This window comes from Alternaria triticimaculans (genome assembly GCF_023758025.1).
Source record: "Alternaria triticimaculans strain BMP 0046 chromosome Unknown scaffold_10, whole genome shotgun sequence".
NCBI lineage: Eukaryota > Fungi > Ascomycota > Dothideomycetes > Pleosporales > Pleosporaceae > Alternaria > Alternaria triticimaculans.
In genome coordinates, this window is record NW_026055967.1 from 976,163 (window position 1) to 992,928 (window position 16,766).

The following is a 16,766-nucleotide window of genomic DNA, read 5'->3' on the forward strand; positions in this document are numbered from 1 at the left end:
GGCCAGCCTTGCAGCCTATCTATCCAATAGTCCATCTCTGAGCGGCCAGATGCGCACGAGTCAAAAGACAGAGCTTGGCCATCCCGCGAGCATTGCTAGAGCGACATGAACTCAAATAGACAGGTGAGACTCCATTCCGCTGACTCAAATCGGACAAATAATCCCTATCTTCACCTTACTCTGCAAATCCCATCACATCTTCCCACTAAGTCACGCATACCCATTCGCCCCCAGCCATTCCCTAACAACCCCCGCATCCCTCTCCGCATAAGCCGCATAACTCCTAATAGTATCATCCACAACCTCCAGCCCCTTATTATACCCCCTCGTATCCTTCCCCTTGAAGAACTCCTGAATCTCATCCGCCACCTTGGCATCCGTAAACTTATTCAATCCAAACCTGAGGAACCTCTCTAGGACAACCGGGTTCCCAGCAAGCGCAGGATGCACCTTGGAGTCCCAGTTATCGCGGATGTAGTGCCAGACCTCCGGGCGGACCTTGGAGTTGTTGGCAAGGGCAATGGTGGAGCTGTGCTTGTCTTGCATGGCGACGGCGTCGGAGAAGACAAAGTCCATGACTTGCTTTGCGAGGTCGGGGGTTTGGACGCGGCCGAGGGAGCCGAGGCAGATTTCTTTGCCGTCGATGGACGTGGTGTGGAGGTATTCGTTTTGGACGGCTTTGAGGGCTGGTTCGCCGCAGTTCTTGATGGCAGTGGCGAAGACGGCGCGGCGGAGCGAGGGGTGGATGGCCTTGTTGTCTCCATTGATGTAGGCGTCGAAACGCTTGAGGGCCTCGTCGACGGTGGCTTTGTGGCCGACGATGCCGGCGGAGAGGATGAGGCTGGCGCGAAGTTGGCCGACGAGGTAGTTCTCGCCATCCTTGAACTCCCAGCCGACCTTTTCGACTGCTGGGGTGATGAGCTTGAGGTGGTACTTCCTCAGTCCCTCGCTGATGTCTTCGCTGCCGGAGAAGACACTACGGACGTTGCCAATGTTGGTCAGAATCTGAGACCATACAAGGTAGTCAGACTCGTCCTGGAAGCGCTCTGCCAGTGCGAGGAGACCAGCGGTGGAGCCGTAACCTGCTACTGCGTTGGCGTAGGCGTCACCTACGAGGCCAATCTTGTCTTGCACGGTGAGCTGATCGCGGTCCTCTCCGAGCTTCTTCAAGCGGTCCGCAGGGTAGTTGGTGCGGTAGAAACCAGTGAGGTCCTTGTTGAGCAGGTAGAAGCTGTCGCTGACGTTGCGGATTGTGTCTTCCTTCTGTGTCATTGCAGTGGTCTCGTGAACAGACGCGCTGGAAGCTGACTCGCCAGAGTGAAGGCCAAGCGGAATCCACCAGGTAGTTTGGTCCTCTTCGGGCTTGACGTTACCCGCAAGAAGGAAGCGTTGTTGACGCAGTCCAATTTGACCAGGCTCTTCAGCTACGGTGACGACTGGGAAACCGATCCTGCGAACCCATAGGTCCATGAAGGTGTTGACGTTTTGACCAGACGCCTTGCTAAGGGCAGACCACAGGTCGTTGGTAGTGGCGTTGGAGTACTGGTGGGCCTTGAGATAGTCGGCAACACCCTGCAGGAAGACCTTCTCGCCAAGGTGAGCGCTCAGCATGCGGATGACTGAGGAACCCTTGAGGTAAGAGATGTGGTCGAAAATCTGGTCGACCTCAAGACCGTCGTATACGGGTACTTCGATGGGATGGGATGTTCGTAGCGCGTCAAGGGCGAAAGCTTGTTGGACGGATTCAGTCTAGAGAAATAGTCAATAGGCTGGTAGTAGATACCTCGAGATTTGTGACGTACGACAAACTGTCCCCAGACGTTCCATTCTAGTGAGAATTAGCAGAGTTCTGCAATAGTAGTGATTTGACGTACCTGGGTACAAATGATCAATGGCAAGCCATCCGACCCATGTCGCGAAACCCTCGTTGAGCCAAAGCTCGCTCCACCAGTCCATGGTGACCAGGTTACCGAACCACTGATGGGCGAGTTCGTGAGCAACAACGTAAGCGACCCTGTTGCGGTAGCTGTCGGCCGATGTGGCGGGATCGAAGAGTACGGCAGTAGTCCTAGGTACGTTAACATAAAATCCAGCTTGTTCAAGCACTTGACGCACCTGTAGGTGATGAGACCCCAATTCTCCATAGCTCCATGTGAGAATTCGTGAACAGCCAGCAGATCGACCTTGGGAAGCGGGTAGTCAATCTGGAAGACCTCGGAGAAGTAGTCGACAATCTTGTGGCAGTTGTCCAGAGCAAAACGACCCTGCTCCTTCAGACCACGGGTAGTGTAGACCCTGACAGGTATGTTCTTTCCGTTGTACTTGCGCTCGGTAAAAGCCTCGACGTACTCAAAGTCACCGATGGCCCACGCCAGCAGGTATGTGGACATGATGGGCGATCGCTCGAAGACGACAGTGTGGAAGCCGTCCCGCTTGCTGGGCTTGATCTCCTTCTCAGGCATGTTGCTGAGGGCGACCTGGTCCTTGGGCACTTCGAGCTCAACGTCGAAGGTAGCCTTCAGGTTGGGCTCGTCGAAGCAGGGGAAAGCGCGGCGGGCGTCGCAGGCCTCGAATTGGGTGCTAAACATGTAGTGGAACTCATCGTCCTTTGCGACGGAAGCGGGGACGTCGCCCTTGGGCTTGTACTTGGAGCGGTAGAAGCCGGCCATGATGTTGTTGACAAAGCCCTCAAACTTGATCTCCAGCTGAGCTTCGCCTGAGTAGCTGATCTTCTCGCCAAAGTCGAGTGTGACCTGTTGCCTCTTCTCATCGTATGAGATGTCCTTTGCTGACAGTGTCTTGTCGCCAGCCTTCAGCTCGGCGGTTTGCAGCTTGAGCTGATGCGCGTTGAGGACGAGGGTGCTGAAGCCATCGTCCTTTGTGATTTTGGTGGTGATGTTGACGGTACCCTTGTAGGCAAACTTGCCGCCGAATTCGAGGTCGTGGAGGGAGAGGGCGTAGTGCGAGGGTTTGGCCCTGGTTTGTCAGCTTGGTTACGGTACTAGGGATGTATCAACTAACCATGCGGGGAGGACGTCGCGATCTGAAGCCATGTTGACGAAACTGCTGGTGACTTCGCTCTGGCAGAACCTCTTTTGTGCTGCAAACGTGTTTGTGTTTGCTACGGCAAGCCTCGGTCTTAGGCGTAGTTGGGTACGTGGGGCAGAATCAAGCTCTCTAGCTGCAGAAGAGAAGCTTCTAGAGCGGCTAAGGTGGATCGAGGTGAGTGAATGCGATACAGCAGAATACAGACGCGTCGAAGGATTAGCTCTACACCTCAATTGTCGAGAGCAGAGTCTCGCAGAGGCAGATAGAGCAGCCAGGATGAAGGTCCGCGGGGTAGATAACCTCGAGCGAAAGAGGAAAGAGGGGTGTCAATGTTTCAATTGGACTGGCATGAGATGATGCGTGTAGGCTTAGAGGGGAAGGTGCGCGTGCGGCACGCCGAAGCGCCCCACCTAGGCTGAATCCCTGCGTTCGCTTTAGCGCGGGGTCTTGAATGTATTTATCTAGATCCAGATGGGAGGATGCTGGAACGGCATTCCGTCTTGCTGTTCTTTTATGTATGCGTTGTGATGGTTGAAGCGCGTTGTCCCCCGAGGTCTGCAGTGCCCTCCTCTCTCCATCTGCTCGAAGCATGTGTATCACGCACAAGCTGATGAATATCAATCCTGAAAGTGGTATGCCATTGACGCCTGCAAATGCTTCAGTATACGCCCCAGCCATGCGATAGTATCCTTTCCACCACGCCTACCAGCCACAAACGCCTCGCACACCTCTACATAGCAGACCCGCACCCCCATCTTCTCAATCCATCCCACCCGTTCAAACCCTAATCAAAACATCCAAACATTGTATCCTCCACTCCTTCTTCCCCAACAACCCCTTAACCCACTCATAACTCTGCCCTCCAGCTTCACTCCCCTGCCCTAGTCCAACCCTCCCCCTAACCCCCTCAACCGCCCCCCTCACCACCGCCTTGGCCGTATGATTCGCCGCCTGCGCCAGCACACCCGCCGTCTCCGCAACCGTGCCATTCAGCGCCAGCTCCGCGCTATCGGACAGCGGCGCATCGAACCACGGGGTGTGGAAGTCGAAGAGGGCGACGACGAGGATGAAGAGGAGGAGCGAGCAGTACACGCAGGGTCGGTTTAGGAAGTAGGTTGCTGAGATGAAGAGGACGAGGTAGACGGGGGAGGCGTGCGTTCGTAATCTGCGGCGGGGGAGGTGTTAGGGAGGGAATGCGCGTGCAGTGGTAGGAGTGGTAGGAGATGGGTGGGTGGGTGTGTGCTTACAAGAAGAACAAGACGGGGATCCAGCTGCGGAGGCAGAACATGGCGGGTTGGTGGGTTGTGGGTGTGACTTTAGGTGTGTGTAGGTAGGGAGCCTCGCGTGCGCACGCTGCAGCCCTAATGGCCCTGACGTATGTTTGGTGTCGTGTGAGGCGCGCACTTTACGGCGATAACTGAGGCGGAGGCGATAATCGTCGACGGGCGGACGTGGATGCGCTGACTAATGCGATAAGTCGGCGAGGCGAATGGGCAACGTGAAAACAGCGAGCGGACGAAGAAATAGCAAATGGGTTTATTAGGATAACAAAGTATCAAAGGTAAGAGGGCTGACGGCTGCGAGATGCATGGATGGTGCGGAGTCCTGGCCGCCGAATTAGCGTACGCTGATTGGCAGTGAGCCTTCAGGCAAGCATTCGGCTCCCCTTGATGCCTCGAGGCTGCAGTCGGTGGCGCACATGCATGCACTGCTTTTCTCCTGTCTCAGCCTTATCGCTTGCATATTCAGAACACTCCTCTGACCATCTCACGTCTATTCATTTCAAGGTATCTTCCTACATGCCCGTTCACCCTCGTGTGATGTCGTCCAACTCGTCCAACGCCCAACCAGCCAACTATCAGAGGCTGCCTCCTTCCATAAAAATGCCACAAAACGCCCGCCTAACACAAATATGCCCAGATACGAAGCAGAGTAGGACCGAACTCGGCCGCCAACAGCAGAAGGGAGCAGCGTCCATGCGCGCGCGGTCTATACGGGCAGGTTGAACTTCTTGCCTTGGATGACCCTGCATGTTCAATTAGCATGTTGATGCGCCTTCAGTAGCGGTTGGAGACGTACTTGGTGTAGTAAATGTAGAAGAAATCAGAGTACAGGATCGTCTGGATGATGCCGGCAATCACCGCGATCGGGTCGTAGAACTTGGGCACCTCGAAGAAGTAGCGGTAAATCCAGTTGGGGATGTACAGAGCCCGGTACGCCCCCAGCGCGAACAGGTAGTGTGTCGTGATTGTTTCCGCCTCGCCGGTTCTTTGCAGCATGAATAGCTGGGGCAGAATGGCGACTGATTCCAGCCAGATGGAGAAAGCCCAGAGGATCTACTTCAGTCAGCACCTTCCTCTTATATCACAAGTCCTTCTGCTACCCACCTCAGAGAATGTGTATTTGTACGGAAACAGTATCGCCAGCACCGCGCTCGCTCCCAGCAGATATTGCACCTTGAACGTGTCGAGATTCGGGTCGTGCGTCGGCTTGTAGTCGTTGAGCATGAGGTAGACGGTGTAGGCGGATGTGCTGATGAAGATGATTTTGAAAATGGTATTGTAGAGCGACTTGGGTTCGTAGAAGGTCCACAGCAGGTCGACGTAACGCGTGAGATAGACCATCAAATAGAGGAATTGTGACTTGAACGAGATGCCGGACGCGCTCTATGCCATGTCAGTATATGCGGCGCATCACGTGTGCAATTCCGATATACGTACGCTCGACACCTTCATCTTATGCAGCAGAATCAGGATGGATAGCAGGTGGGATAAATCCCCTAGACGTGTTAGCCCATCATACTCGAAGCATCATTTGGTATCGCGAGGCTTACCCAGCAGTCGGAAGAGATTCATCATGGCGGTGCGTGGGTCGCTGGTCGCGGCGAAAAGAGCGGCAGAGGTTTGGCGACGTGAGGCGTGGTGGTCGGTGGGTGTTGAGTGCCTGACATAAAAGACACGTTCCGCCAGCTGCTTCACGTAGGGATGGAGCTGTGGAGCCTTGCACGCCAAGACATGCCCCTGCCGCCAACGTCATCCCGATCGCCGCTACTTCCCGCAGCAGTTCGCACCACTGTCGCCATACACTCACCACTTTCACCCGCAGTCGGATATGGCTTCTCTTCTTGGGTGGAAAGATATCCTCAGGCCTATCCGCGATGGTTACCGCCATCTGTTTCCCACCCCGGACACGGGACCTACACCGGAAGAGAGACGCCATCAGCGCGCATTAGATCGACTAAAGGGTTTCGCCTACTTCGATACCTTTGAGCAATTGGAATCGTGGACCGAGGCTGACTCTGACCCTCTGCAAAGAGCCAATACGCCGTTGTTGCGAGCCACCGGTGGAGTTCCGACCGACGACTACAAAACTGGTGTTCTCTTAATCCATGACTATTCTGGCAACTACCACGACTACGAAAGCGTGCAGGCCGTCGGTGTGGACAAGGAACTCTACTCGTGTGAATATCTCCAGTTTGTTGATACTTTTGTCTACTTCTCTCATAAGCTGGTCTGTGTGCCCCCACCAACATGGACGAATACGCTGCACAGAAACGGTGTGGAAGCGCTGGGCACCTTCTTGATTGAACCGCAAACTGAAGGCTCGGAACGCCTGTTGAATCATACAACAGAAGAGTCTGGGGATTTGAACTTTCCCATCGCGAAGAAGTTGGCCTCCATTGCAACACACTTCGGCTTTGATGGCTGGCTCATAAACATCGAGAAGCCGTTCCCAAACGACGTATGGAATTCAGAGGTCCTTGAAGCGTTTCTACGCCAGCTTAAGGCTGAGCTAGGAGTCCATAAACGGCTCATATGGTAATAGCCTCACATCCACTATCACGCATGACTGACGCATGACTCTAACCCAGGTACGATGCGCTCACCACTTCCAACAAAATATCATACCAGAACGCGCTGACCAGCTCCAACCTCAAATTTGCCGACGCGTGCGAAAACCTACTCACCAATTATTGCTGGACGGATATTCATGTTTCTGAATCAATGAAGCTCGCACAGTACGCTGGCTTTCATGGCCCTTTCGCCAAAGGCAAGAAGAAGAGTATCTACTTTGGCGTGGACGTCTGGGCACAGAACAAGTCTAGTTTTACCCACCCTCGCGTCACATATCCGGAATATGGGGGCGGTGGTACAAACACTGGAGTCGCATTGGCCAGACTCTCGGATACGGGTCAATCGGTTGGTATCTTTGCACCAGCATGGTCGTTCGAGCATTTTCCAGGCCATGAGCGGGACGTCGTACGCACCGTCTGGGAAGGTACTTCACTACCAGAGGGCATTGAGTGCACCTGCGGAGATTGCACATCGCGTCATTCGCCGAACAAAGAGCTTCCAATCCTACATACAGCCAAAGAGCGCGTGGCAGGCTCTGAACACTTCTTCTACACCAACTTCACCCGCGCATTCTCTCCACATGATGACGACGCAAAATACCTATTCAACAACTGCAATGCACACTCACAACTGGGCTCGCAATCCGTTCTTCCACGTCCAGCCAGCCTCATCCCCGGGAGCGAAGGCGTCACACTCTCCCATCACATAGAACACTCTCACAAACAAAACATCCTAGTCATCTCCTTCATTTCCTTAGTCCCACAACAGCCAACCGAAGACTTTGACGTAGAAGCCTTCCTTCCCCTCTACAAACTCGACATGCCAGCCGATGGATCCCTGCAACTCTCAATGGTGCTAGACAGCTACGAGGATCCTAGACCACCGGAAATGGAGGACATGACGTTTTTCTTGTACTTCAAATCGGGTAGAACGATGCATTATGACACGTTGCATCTATCGCGGAAGCCGATCGTGTTGCTGGATAATGTACCTGGAGCGAGGATAGAAGAGCTGGGTATACGGGTTAAGGGTCCGTTGAGGGGGACTTTACGTGGGCCTGTGAGGGTGATGGGTATCAAGGAGATTTGCATCTCGCCGATATCTAATTTGCCGAAGGGTTCTTCTCTCGGAATCACTAACGTCCGACTCGAAAAGCGCGGTGAAGGGGGCGGTAAGCATGTTAGGCTGTGCTGGGAGTACGAGGATGCAGAGAACGGCAAGTCCAGAATTACGAATATGCCATGGAGCGACATCACCGGCCCGTTTTCACACTTCACGATTCGCTCATCGGGGCCACTATTCGCCAGAGCGTATGCGCTGGAGCATGTTATGAACGAGAAGTTTGTGGGACGGTATGTGGGGCAAGGGATTGAGGTTGAAGTCACAGGCATTGGCTTCGATGGACGGACACTTGCAAAGACGAAAGTCGTGTTGCAGCTGTAACATGGTTGATTCCACTTCCTTCCACGGTACTGCGATGACGCAGAGCAGACGAACCACTCACGATAGGGTGGGTGGTGGATGTCGTCACAATGCTAACTTTTAGTTTATTGGGAGTTAGGGTGGTGGGTTACAAAGCTACCCAACGCGTTGGTTGATGTCAATTTCATTCACATCTTCCCATGGTACTGTGGCGACTCGGAGCAGACCAACCACTTACGACTTCTGAAATTCACATGACACCTGCTCAAAACCAGGAATCCGGTTCAGACGCGCCAACCTAGCACGAAGGCCGAGGTAGCGCACTAGAGGTATATAAACCTCTGTTCGCTACCCTCCCCTCTCGACCCCAAAACTCCTCCACCATGCAGTCTCCACAGAAAGACCAACCATCTCCTTCCGAGCCAATTTGGGAGACTCACCAAGAACGCCCCTGTCCTTCAACGATAGGTATAGACGCCCTTAAGTCCGAGTGCGAATTCTACCTCAACAGCTTCCCAGGTAGAGATAGCCTAGCCCCAAACACAGCGTTCAACGGTCGTATAAGGAAATGTCTCAACGGAGGGTACGATAACCACGACAAGGCCCCAGAGATCCTAGCAGGAATCACCAAAATGGTTTCATACCGCAACAACTTAACAAGGTCAGCAACAAAACTGTTGACCCTCGCGGGTATATTCAAGCCCAACGGGTTAGACTGCGCAGACTTCGACTTTGAGACGTTCCAAGAATCGCAGGAGTACAAGAATAAGAGGGGCAAATACGAACATGCCTTCAGACAGGTCGCTCGATTCGACTTGATCTTTTTTCCTGCTCCGGATGACGAGGAGGGGAGGCCGTGGGCTAAGCCTGTTAAGTATGTTGCTGCGGCTTTGACGCTGGATGAGAATACGGACTCGAGCGAGGAGATTGCGGATGCGGTGCAACGGATTACATCGAGTATGTACATGAGCCTCTTCATTCTGCAATGGCGCTAACGACAATATGTACATAGGCTACCTGAAGTCTTTACTTCATAAAGATGAAGAGGGAGCCAACAACTCTACGACCCAGGGCGAGGCGCCCAAAAACTTCCCAACACCAAAGTACGCGCACTCTCAACCCGAGTAAACCGCCGGTCCAGGACTAACATACTTGAAGCTAGAATCATAAATCGCCTTCGTAAAGACCGGATCACTAGTCTTGTAACCCCCAGGAAAGCTAACACCACTCGGCGTCGCACTGCCACCGCCCGTAACCTTCACCTGGAAGCAACTAACATACGGCTGCGGGTTATTCGCACCAGCATGCAGCGCAATTGCCTCGGCGCGGACCAAGTAATCCCCGGAAGCAATGTTCTTGGGCACGGTAAAGGCGCGCTTTCCGCAGTTCGCATTAAGGATCTCGGTGCCCCAGGAGGCTGTCGTGCCCGTGTATCCGTCTTCGGCAACTTTGAAGAAGGAACCCGAGGTGGCGGTTTTGGCGTCGGCGACTTTGGCCATGTATACGAAGACGGGGCCGTAGTGGTTGCCGCCGATGGCGGGTTGGGAGCAGGAGCGTGCGTTGGGTTGGGCGTGCATTTCGACGGTTAGGGAACCGCCGGCTGTGGGGGTTTTGTTAGTATATGATATATGTCACATCCTCATATCTCATTACATGTGCCATGCTGGGTGGGCTGAGGATAAGGATAAGGATAAGGGATTAGAGAGGCTTACCAGCGACTTCGCAAACCCCCGATGTAGAAGCTGGGCCGCGTCCGCAGAACATGTCGGGCGAGGTCAGACTGGTGATGGGACTGTTGTCCTTGACAGTTCGCACACATGTGCCAGCTTTGTCTTCGCTGCCGACCCAGAGTTCTTGCCAGGTCGAGTGTGCGGAGACGGTCGCTGCCGCAGCGAGGAAAACGGTGGCGTACTTCATCTTCAGATGGTTGACGGGGTAAGATGGCAGAAAGAGTAAAGAGGGTATGATGATTCGTATTGAGTCTTTCTTTCGACCACTGGCACTACTCTCAGTATTTATTCACCACTTTCGATTCTTTTGGTCATGCATACACCGTAGCACACTTCACCACAGCAATCTAACACCGACGTTTAACATCCACCCGGGCCGCTGTACCTACTCCTCCCTCGTCATCTCCGCACCCCGTTCGTAGCCTCCACCCACCTATCTTCTTTCATTTTCGCCCCGACCACTTAGATAGATTAACATCGCCAGCATCAAGCTTTCCTTGGCACCTGTCGGGTAGCGCGTGCCCCGTCAGGCCGTCAGCACTCAATTTGCACGACACACGCTCATTCGCCGGGATGGGGGAAAGCGGAGGCGCGAAGTGTAGATGGAGGAGATTTTGAACTTGCATGCGGGCCATGTCGCCCCCCAGGTTTCAGCGTTTTACCTGATTGGGCACGGCATTGGGGGTTTGGTACCGCATGTCACATGGCGCAATGGGGGTGGGCTTTTGGGTTTCGGACGGAAACGGTGGGGCTTGGCTATATGGAGGTCGTATATTATGTGCGTCATGGTGGTCACTGGGGCGGCTGCGTTGGGGCGGTGCGAGGCCGTCGTGTAAGCATTGGTATCTAACATGTTCCAAGGTGTGGTGTCTTTGGGCTCTGGCGTAAAGCTGTCGATTGTTTGTGCCTGAGCTGTCAGGTGCGTCTCGAAAGGTCGTTGTGATGATCCCCTTATGTTCCTGATCGAGAATGCCGATCTTTCGGCAATTTGGGCCTGGAGCCGCCCGCCGGGCTAGTCGGTATTTAATTCGAAACGGTGTAAAAACGCTAGAACATCCATCATTGGTTTGAGCGTGTCGATACCCACAGCTGTTTTCTTTCTTTTCGCCTTGAGTTTGTATACAGAAATGAGTAACGAAGGCCAATGGCGGAAAAAGAGGGTGGACGGGCATGGGCCTGAACGCCATCGACTCTTCCCTGCAAGTTCCTCTCGATTCCGATCTGCGATAGATGGAGTATTGTTCAATCTTGGTCTGAGCGTATGATAGTGTAGTGCATGCGAGGCGGTCCCAACCCGGATTCCTTCACGCCTCTTCCGTAGTGGCATAATCGAGATTGCTTCAGATTGGTAATGAAGGAAGCGTTTGGCATCGCAACCATATCGGATTCGACGCCAGTGGTATCCCAAACAAGCACGGCGCAAAGTTTACCAGGCTGGCCTCGACACCTTTCCCGTGCGTAGTCGTAGATGCCGATCCGCTGGTTCTTCTCGAAGGAAGACGTCTGATGTGCTATCGCCCCTCAGAGTCTAAGCACCTTCCACCTTGACGCTCTGCTCCTTCTTCCCAAAGTAGTTCCCCAGCGTATTCTTCTGCGTCGGCTTCTCCTCCTTCTTCCCACCTACTTTCTTCTTCGCTTCCCCTACACCCATCAACTTCTTGAACTCTTCCCACTCGCCCTTCCCCACGATCCCCCCACTAGCTTCTTTATGCCCCCTCGCAAAGCTCTCCCCAAGCCGTTTTCTCAACTCTCCGTCGCCTGCGACGATGCCCTCCAGCTTCTTGATGATGTCGACCTTCTCCTCTCCTTCGCGCGCTCTCGCACATTTCGCAACGCGGCACGAGAAGTTGACTTTGTCAGGCAGGTAGCCTTCGTTCGCGCACATGACGATTTCTAGTTTGTTGGACTTGAGGGTGCCGGACCAGCGTGTTGCGATGACGGGATGTATCTGCGCGGCGCTTGAAATAGTCAGAACGGCGATCGTAGCGTCGGCAGAGAACTTCGGGGCTGTGTGGGTGCAGCGTTCGGTCTCCCGTCTGACCTCCATGCTTGCATCTTTCAGCTTGTCGGCTTTTGAGATGTCTCCGGGACTGCTCGCGGAGATGACGGCATCCCAGGCATCTCGCACATTGTATGCTGCTGATCTACGTGGTGCATTGGCCAGAGCCACGGCATCGTTGATGGACTTCTTAGGATGTTGCTTGAATGTTGCTACCATGTCTGGAAAGGGGGGTTCCCACTTTATGCTGCTTCCGAGATCACCGTGGGCTCCTAGTGCTGCTAACCATGATGTCTTGTCGTGAAGGTCAGGGTGAAGTGGGAGGCAGATTGTGTATGTCAGTAGTGCGCTGGTTGCCACAGGTGGACAGTCGTGTGCAGTCACATAATCGCTTCCTTCTGGGAACCCGCCCTCATCTGCAAAGTGGTGGTCTACCACGAGACATGTGTGAGGTGAATTGATGACAGGCGGTGTTTTTCGGCTGCCTTGGTCTAGGATGAAGATATAGGAGGGCGACATGGCTGTCAGAGCCTGCTTTGTGCTTTCATCGTGTACATTAGAGCCTTTCGGTGGGAAGTAAACGGATAGTAGATCAGCTGGGAGACCTAGAGCGGTGAGAGTATGATGAAGTATGGCACCAGAGGAAAGTCCGTCTGCATCCTTGTCGGGTAAAATGACTGTTGGCTTTTGCGCTTCAGCACTGTGGCAGATTAGCACCTGATATCTCATCCGTCGAGTGCGTCTTAATGTACCACGCTCTGATGATCTCTCGCGCGCGTTCAATTTGCTCCTTCCTCGCCGGCCAGACATTCTCTCCCGACTCATCCTGTCTTGATGGAGTGAGATGATACGCAGGAATCTCAGTCTTCGATTTCGTCGTCGTCTTGGTCTTCTTTGGTTTTGGTGGCGATATATCTTTCTCAGCTTTCCGTTTTGCTGGACTCGACATGATGGTGGATGCGTGGAGTTGCCGGGGTTGAATGAAATTGGCGAGTAGTGGCGACAATCGTGGCGGATATAGACTTAGTGAAGAGAAGTTCGATAAGTGCGCCAATCGACAGACGGGAAATCTCATTATACAGGTACGATAAGATAGTTTGTAGAGCGAAACGACTGGATGCAAGGGCGAAAGGTAGGAGAGTATCGATGACGTCGTTGACACGCTAGTCTCTTTTTCGCCCAACCTCCCTGTCATACTTCAGCACCGCGTCAAGCAGGACCTGGGCTCCCAACGCGCAATGCTCAGGACTCGTGTACTCCTCAGGATTGTGACTTATCCCGCCTTTACTTGGCACAAAGATCATAGCTGTGGGACACACTCTGCTTGTCCACGCACTGTCATGTCCTGCTCTACTCTTGACCCAACAAGTCTGCGGTTCATACACTAAATCCACCGCCGCCCATTCCACAGCATCGATACAATCTTGGTGGAATTTCGATTCTGGTAATCCCCATGTACGCTCTACGTGATATGTCGTCGCATTGTCTTCCTCTTTGATGATCGTATCGAATTCCTGTAATATGCACTCGGAGAGTTCCTTGACGAGAAAGTCATCATCGCATCTGATGTCTACCACGAATCTCACTCCAGCGGGTATAGTAGCTTGCGAACTCGTATCACTGCTGATGACACCCACGGTAGCTACACCACAACCGCTATGCAAGGCAGTGTCCCTGACGGCAGTGATCATCCGCGCGGCTGTTACCAAAGCATCAGCTCTTTCATCCATAGGCGTCGTACCCGAATGGCCTTCTCGGCCTTTAACGCGGATGTCGAACCATTTCATTCCCTGTACGCCTGGCACGATACCTATGTCGGTTCCAAGGCGCTCTAGTTTTGGACCTTGCTCAATGTGCAGTTCGAAATGCGCGGAAAGACTATTCTCGCGGTAGTCACAGGGCGTTGGACCGAGGTAGCCGGTGGATTGTAGAGCGTCTTTCATGGATACACCGTCGGTGTCGCGGAGAGCATGGCATGTAGACAAATCCGTGCTACTGTGCGTGCTCCAAACACCAGACCCCATCATTGCACCAGGGAAACGCGCGCCCTCTTCATTTGTCCAGTTTATCAATGCGATGGGGTGGTGAGTTTGGACGTTGTTTTCGTGCAATGTGCGGAGGACTTCTAGGGCGGACTGGACGCCCAAGATGCCGTCGTATCTAGATAAATATCAGATTCTTATAACTGTAATAGTCGCTTGGGCGTTGTTGCACGTACCTTCCACCTGCTGGTTGCGTATCCATGTGACTCCCCATGCCAATTGGCGCCTTGTCTGTGGCGGTACCTGGCCGTATAGCAAAGACATTGCCCATTTGGTCGATTTTGATGTCGCACCCCAAAGACTTACATTCGCTGACCAGCCAGTCTCGAGCTGCTTTGTCGGAATGGGTCAATGTCAAGCGGCACATGCCCTTTGAGGGTGCTGGAAGCGCGCCATACGCAGTGCATGTCTCTTGCAAGGTGTTGTTTAGCCTGTCGCCGTTGATTTTGAAGCGTTTGAAAGGCATTGTAATGTAGATGGAGGCTCTGGTAGTCCGTAGACTGATTTGGAGGGTTAAGAATAGTGGGTAGACGCGTCAAGGTCGCGAAAGCTAGTCTCCACGTGTCCGCTTACAAAAAGCGCGTCTTCATCATCTATGACAAACGTCTGTGACTGTACAGGGTATCTGATTCATTTTTGAGCGCGTTTATACGCGAATAAGCGTCGTGGTTGATAAGAAGGACGACGGGAGGAAGGTGGGGCAGCGCCAAAGAGGGGTCGAGATACGCACCTCACAAACCTGGACTAGCCTTCTTTCCACAACCACGATAACCGCTGAGATGTATCCTCCCGTGATCGTGTATGAGTGGGAATTACATTTCGTGTTATTGTTCTACCTAGGAAAAGGTTGAAAAAAGCTGCAATGGAGTACGATCTAATCATCATCAATGGGGTGGTAGTGTCTGAGGATGAAGTTCAAGAGCGGGATATTGCTATCAAAGACGAAAAGATCGCAAAGGTAGTTCCAAGAGGAGGTCTGAAAGATGCACAAGCAACGAGAACGATAGATGCTGAAGGCGGCTATGTGATGCCAGGAGGCGTGGACGCCCATGTTCATCTCCAGGAACCTCCATTGTTTGGAAATGGCTCAACGGCAGACAACTACGAGACTGGCAGTCGATCAGCAGTATGCGGTGGTACCACTACCATGGTGACATTTGCACCACAGAAGAAGACGGAAGACACTCTCCTCGATACCCTAGCAGCCACACATGAGAGAGCAAAGGACAACTGCTACATCGACTATTCATTCCATATCATCGTCGGCAACCCTTCAGAAAGGGCGCTCTCAGAGTTCAAGACTCTGCGAGAAGAAGGCATTTCTTCACTCAAGATCTACATGACCTACGAGGCCCTTCAACTGCACGATGGTCAGATCTTAGACATCCTCCTCGAAGCCAGGAAGCAAGGCATAACGACCATGATCCACGCCGAGAACGGACAAGTAATCGACTGGATGACCGCGCAACTCGAGAAGAAGAAGCTGTTCGCGCCGAAATACCACGGCTCCTCCCATCCGCCCATGGCAGAGACCGAAGCCACCTACCGTGCAATTAGCTTATCAGAGTTCATGGATACTCCCATCCTCATCGTCCACGTATCCACGCCCGCAGCAGCCGCACACATCAAAGCAGCGCAAGATCGCGGACTACCAATCTACGCCGAAACCTGCCCGCAATACCTTTTCCTCACGAAGCTAGATCTCGACCAACCCGGTTTCGAAGGCGCGAAATGCGTATGCTCGCCCCCACCCCGCGAAAGCGAAGCAGACTGCGACGTCATCTGGGAAGGCCTCGCAAACGGCACCTTTACCATCCTTTCTTCCGACCACTGTCCCTTCCGCTATGACGACCCTGAAATGGGTAAGAAGTCTAGCATCAGCGCAGAGTACCCGCTAGGCCACTTCAAATATATCCCGAACGGCTGCCCTGGTATCGAAACACGCCTTTCACTCACCCTCAGCGCGAGCCGCCTCAAGCTTACTAAATTCGTCGAAGTCACGTCTGCAAATCCTGCGAAGCTATACGGTCTCTATCCGAAGAAAGGCGCGCTGATAGAGGGCGAGTCGGATGCTGATATCAATATCTGGTACCCGGATGGCAAAATGGAGGAGTTTGAGCTGACGAATAGCATGTTGCATCATGATGTTGACTACACGCCTTTTGAGGGCAGGAAGCTGAAGCAGTGGCCGAGGTGGACCTTGTTGAGGGGGAAGGTGGTTTGGGATAGGGATAATGGAGGGCTGTTAGGGGAGAAGGGGTATGGCAGGTTTACGAAGAGGGATACGAGTAGTCTTGCGAAGCCGATGAGGGAGGGGGAGTGGGTGTTGCCGTTGTAGGTGTGGGTTGTGGTGGTGCGCGTGCGCCGTGGAATTGGACTCGTAGATTAATCATCGACGCGTTGAACGTGTTTGGTTATATCGTGGCACGAAATGTCGCTTGTGACGCGTGAGTTCCCTTTGGTATCCTCGTAATGTATTGAGTGTTGTAGCCTTGCTTGAGCGAACGGCTGGGCTTGCAGCTTGATGTTTGCCGCGGCTTGATCCTTATCTTATCAGCCCCCTGTGCACCTCGCGTCGCACCCCATTCTTGCTTCTACGTTCCTTCGCGACAGGGCGCACATTGCGCGTATCTGCATCATGTTACATCGAGCATGTATGACTAATGCCGTG

General features: G+C 53.3%; 9 protein-coding genes across 9 annotated transcripts; 3 read left to right on the top strand and 6 right to left on the bottom strand.

Moving 5' to 3' along the window:
- Window positions 1-210: 210 nt before the first annotated feature.
- On the bottom strand, window positions 211-3,542 carry J4E78_007181 (uncharacterized protein; the record flags this gene model as incomplete). Its single annotated transcript, XM_049367788.1, has 6 exons — window positions 211-1,749; window positions 1,803-1,828; window positions 1,875-2,068; window positions 2,116-2,976; window positions 3,022-3,198; window positions 3,538-3,542. The coding sequence occupies 6 exons, from the start codon at window positions 3,540-3,542 to the stop codon at window positions 211-213; spliced, it is 2,802 nt and encodes a 933-aa protein (XP_049220758.1).
- Window positions 3,543-3,825: 283 nt separating this feature from the next.
- On the bottom strand, window positions 3,826-4,336 carry J4E78_007182 (uncharacterized protein; the record flags this gene model as incomplete). Its single annotated transcript, XM_049367789.1, has 2 exons — window positions 3,826-4,213; window positions 4,296-4,336. The coding sequence occupies 2 exons, from the start codon at window positions 4,334-4,336 to the stop codon at window positions 3,826-3,828; spliced, it is 429 nt and encodes a 142-aa protein (XP_049220759.1).
- Window positions 4,337-5,037: 701 nt separating this feature from the next.
- Window positions 5,038-5,906, bottom strand: J4E78_007183 (uncharacterized protein; the record flags this gene model as incomplete). Its single annotated transcript, XM_049367790.1, has 5 exons — window positions 5,038-5,074; window positions 5,128-5,384; window positions 5,436-5,714; window positions 5,769-5,827; window positions 5,882-5,906. The coding sequence occupies 5 exons, from the start codon at window positions 5,904-5,906 to the stop codon at window positions 5,038-5,040; spliced, it is 657 nt and encodes a 218-aa protein (XP_049220760.1).
- A 253-nt stretch (window positions 5,907-6,159) lies between these two features.
- J4E78_007184 (uncharacterized protein) lies at window positions 6,160-8,345 on the top strand (the record flags this gene model as incomplete). The annotated part of the gene is made up of 2 exons (XM_049367791.1): window positions 6,160-6,866; window positions 6,920-8,345. The coding sequence occupies 2 exons, from the start codon at window positions 6,160-6,162 to the stop codon at window positions 8,343-8,345; spliced, it is 2,133 nt and encodes a 710-aa protein (XP_049220761.1).
- Window positions 8,346-8,707: 362 nt separating this feature from the next.
- Window positions 8,708-9,319, top strand: J4E78_007185 (uncharacterized protein; the record flags this gene model as incomplete). The annotated part of the gene is made up of 1 exon (XM_049367792.1): window positions 8,708-9,319. The coding sequence occupies one exon, from the start codon at window positions 8,708-8,710 to the stop codon at window positions 9,317-9,319; it is 612 nt and encodes a 203-aa protein (XP_049220762.1).
- Window positions 9,320-9,439: 120 nt separating this feature from the next.
- Window positions 9,440-10,241, bottom strand: J4E78_007186 (uncharacterized protein; the record flags this gene model as incomplete). Its single annotated transcript, XM_049367793.1, has 2 exons — window positions 9,440-9,924; window positions 10,037-10,241. 2 exons carry the CDS (start codon window positions 10,239-10,241, stop codon window positions 9,440-9,442), a joined length of 690 nt encoding a protein of 229 aa, XP_049220763.1.
- A 1,341-nt stretch (window positions 10,242-11,582) lies between these two features.
- J4E78_007187 (uncharacterized protein) lies at window positions 11,583-13,002 on the bottom strand (the record flags this gene model as incomplete). The annotated part of the gene is made up of 2 exons (XM_049367794.1): window positions 11,583-12,753; window positions 12,809-13,002. 2 exons carry the CDS (start codon window positions 13,000-13,002, stop codon window positions 11,583-11,585), a joined length of 1,365 nt encoding a protein of 454 aa, XP_049220764.1.
- A 214-nt stretch (window positions 13,003-13,216) lies between these two features.
- On the bottom strand, window positions 13,217-14,561 carry J4E78_007188 (uncharacterized protein; the record flags this gene model as incomplete). The annotated part of the gene is made up of 3 exons (XM_049367795.1): window positions 13,217-14,213; window positions 14,272-14,338; window positions 14,402-14,561. The coding sequence occupies 3 exons, from the start codon at window positions 14,559-14,561 to the stop codon at window positions 13,217-13,219; spliced, it is 1,224 nt and encodes a 407-aa protein (XP_049220765.1).
- A 396-nt stretch (window positions 14,562-14,957) lies between these two features.
- J4E78_007189 (uncharacterized protein) lies at window positions 14,958-16,433 on the top strand (the record flags this gene model as incomplete). Its single annotated transcript, XM_049367796.1, has 1 exon — window positions 14,958-16,433. The coding sequence occupies one exon, from the start codon at window positions 14,958-14,960 to the stop codon at window positions 16,431-16,433; it is 1,476 nt and encodes a 491-aa protein (XP_049220766.1).
- Window positions 16,434-16,766: the final 333 nt, after the last annotated feature.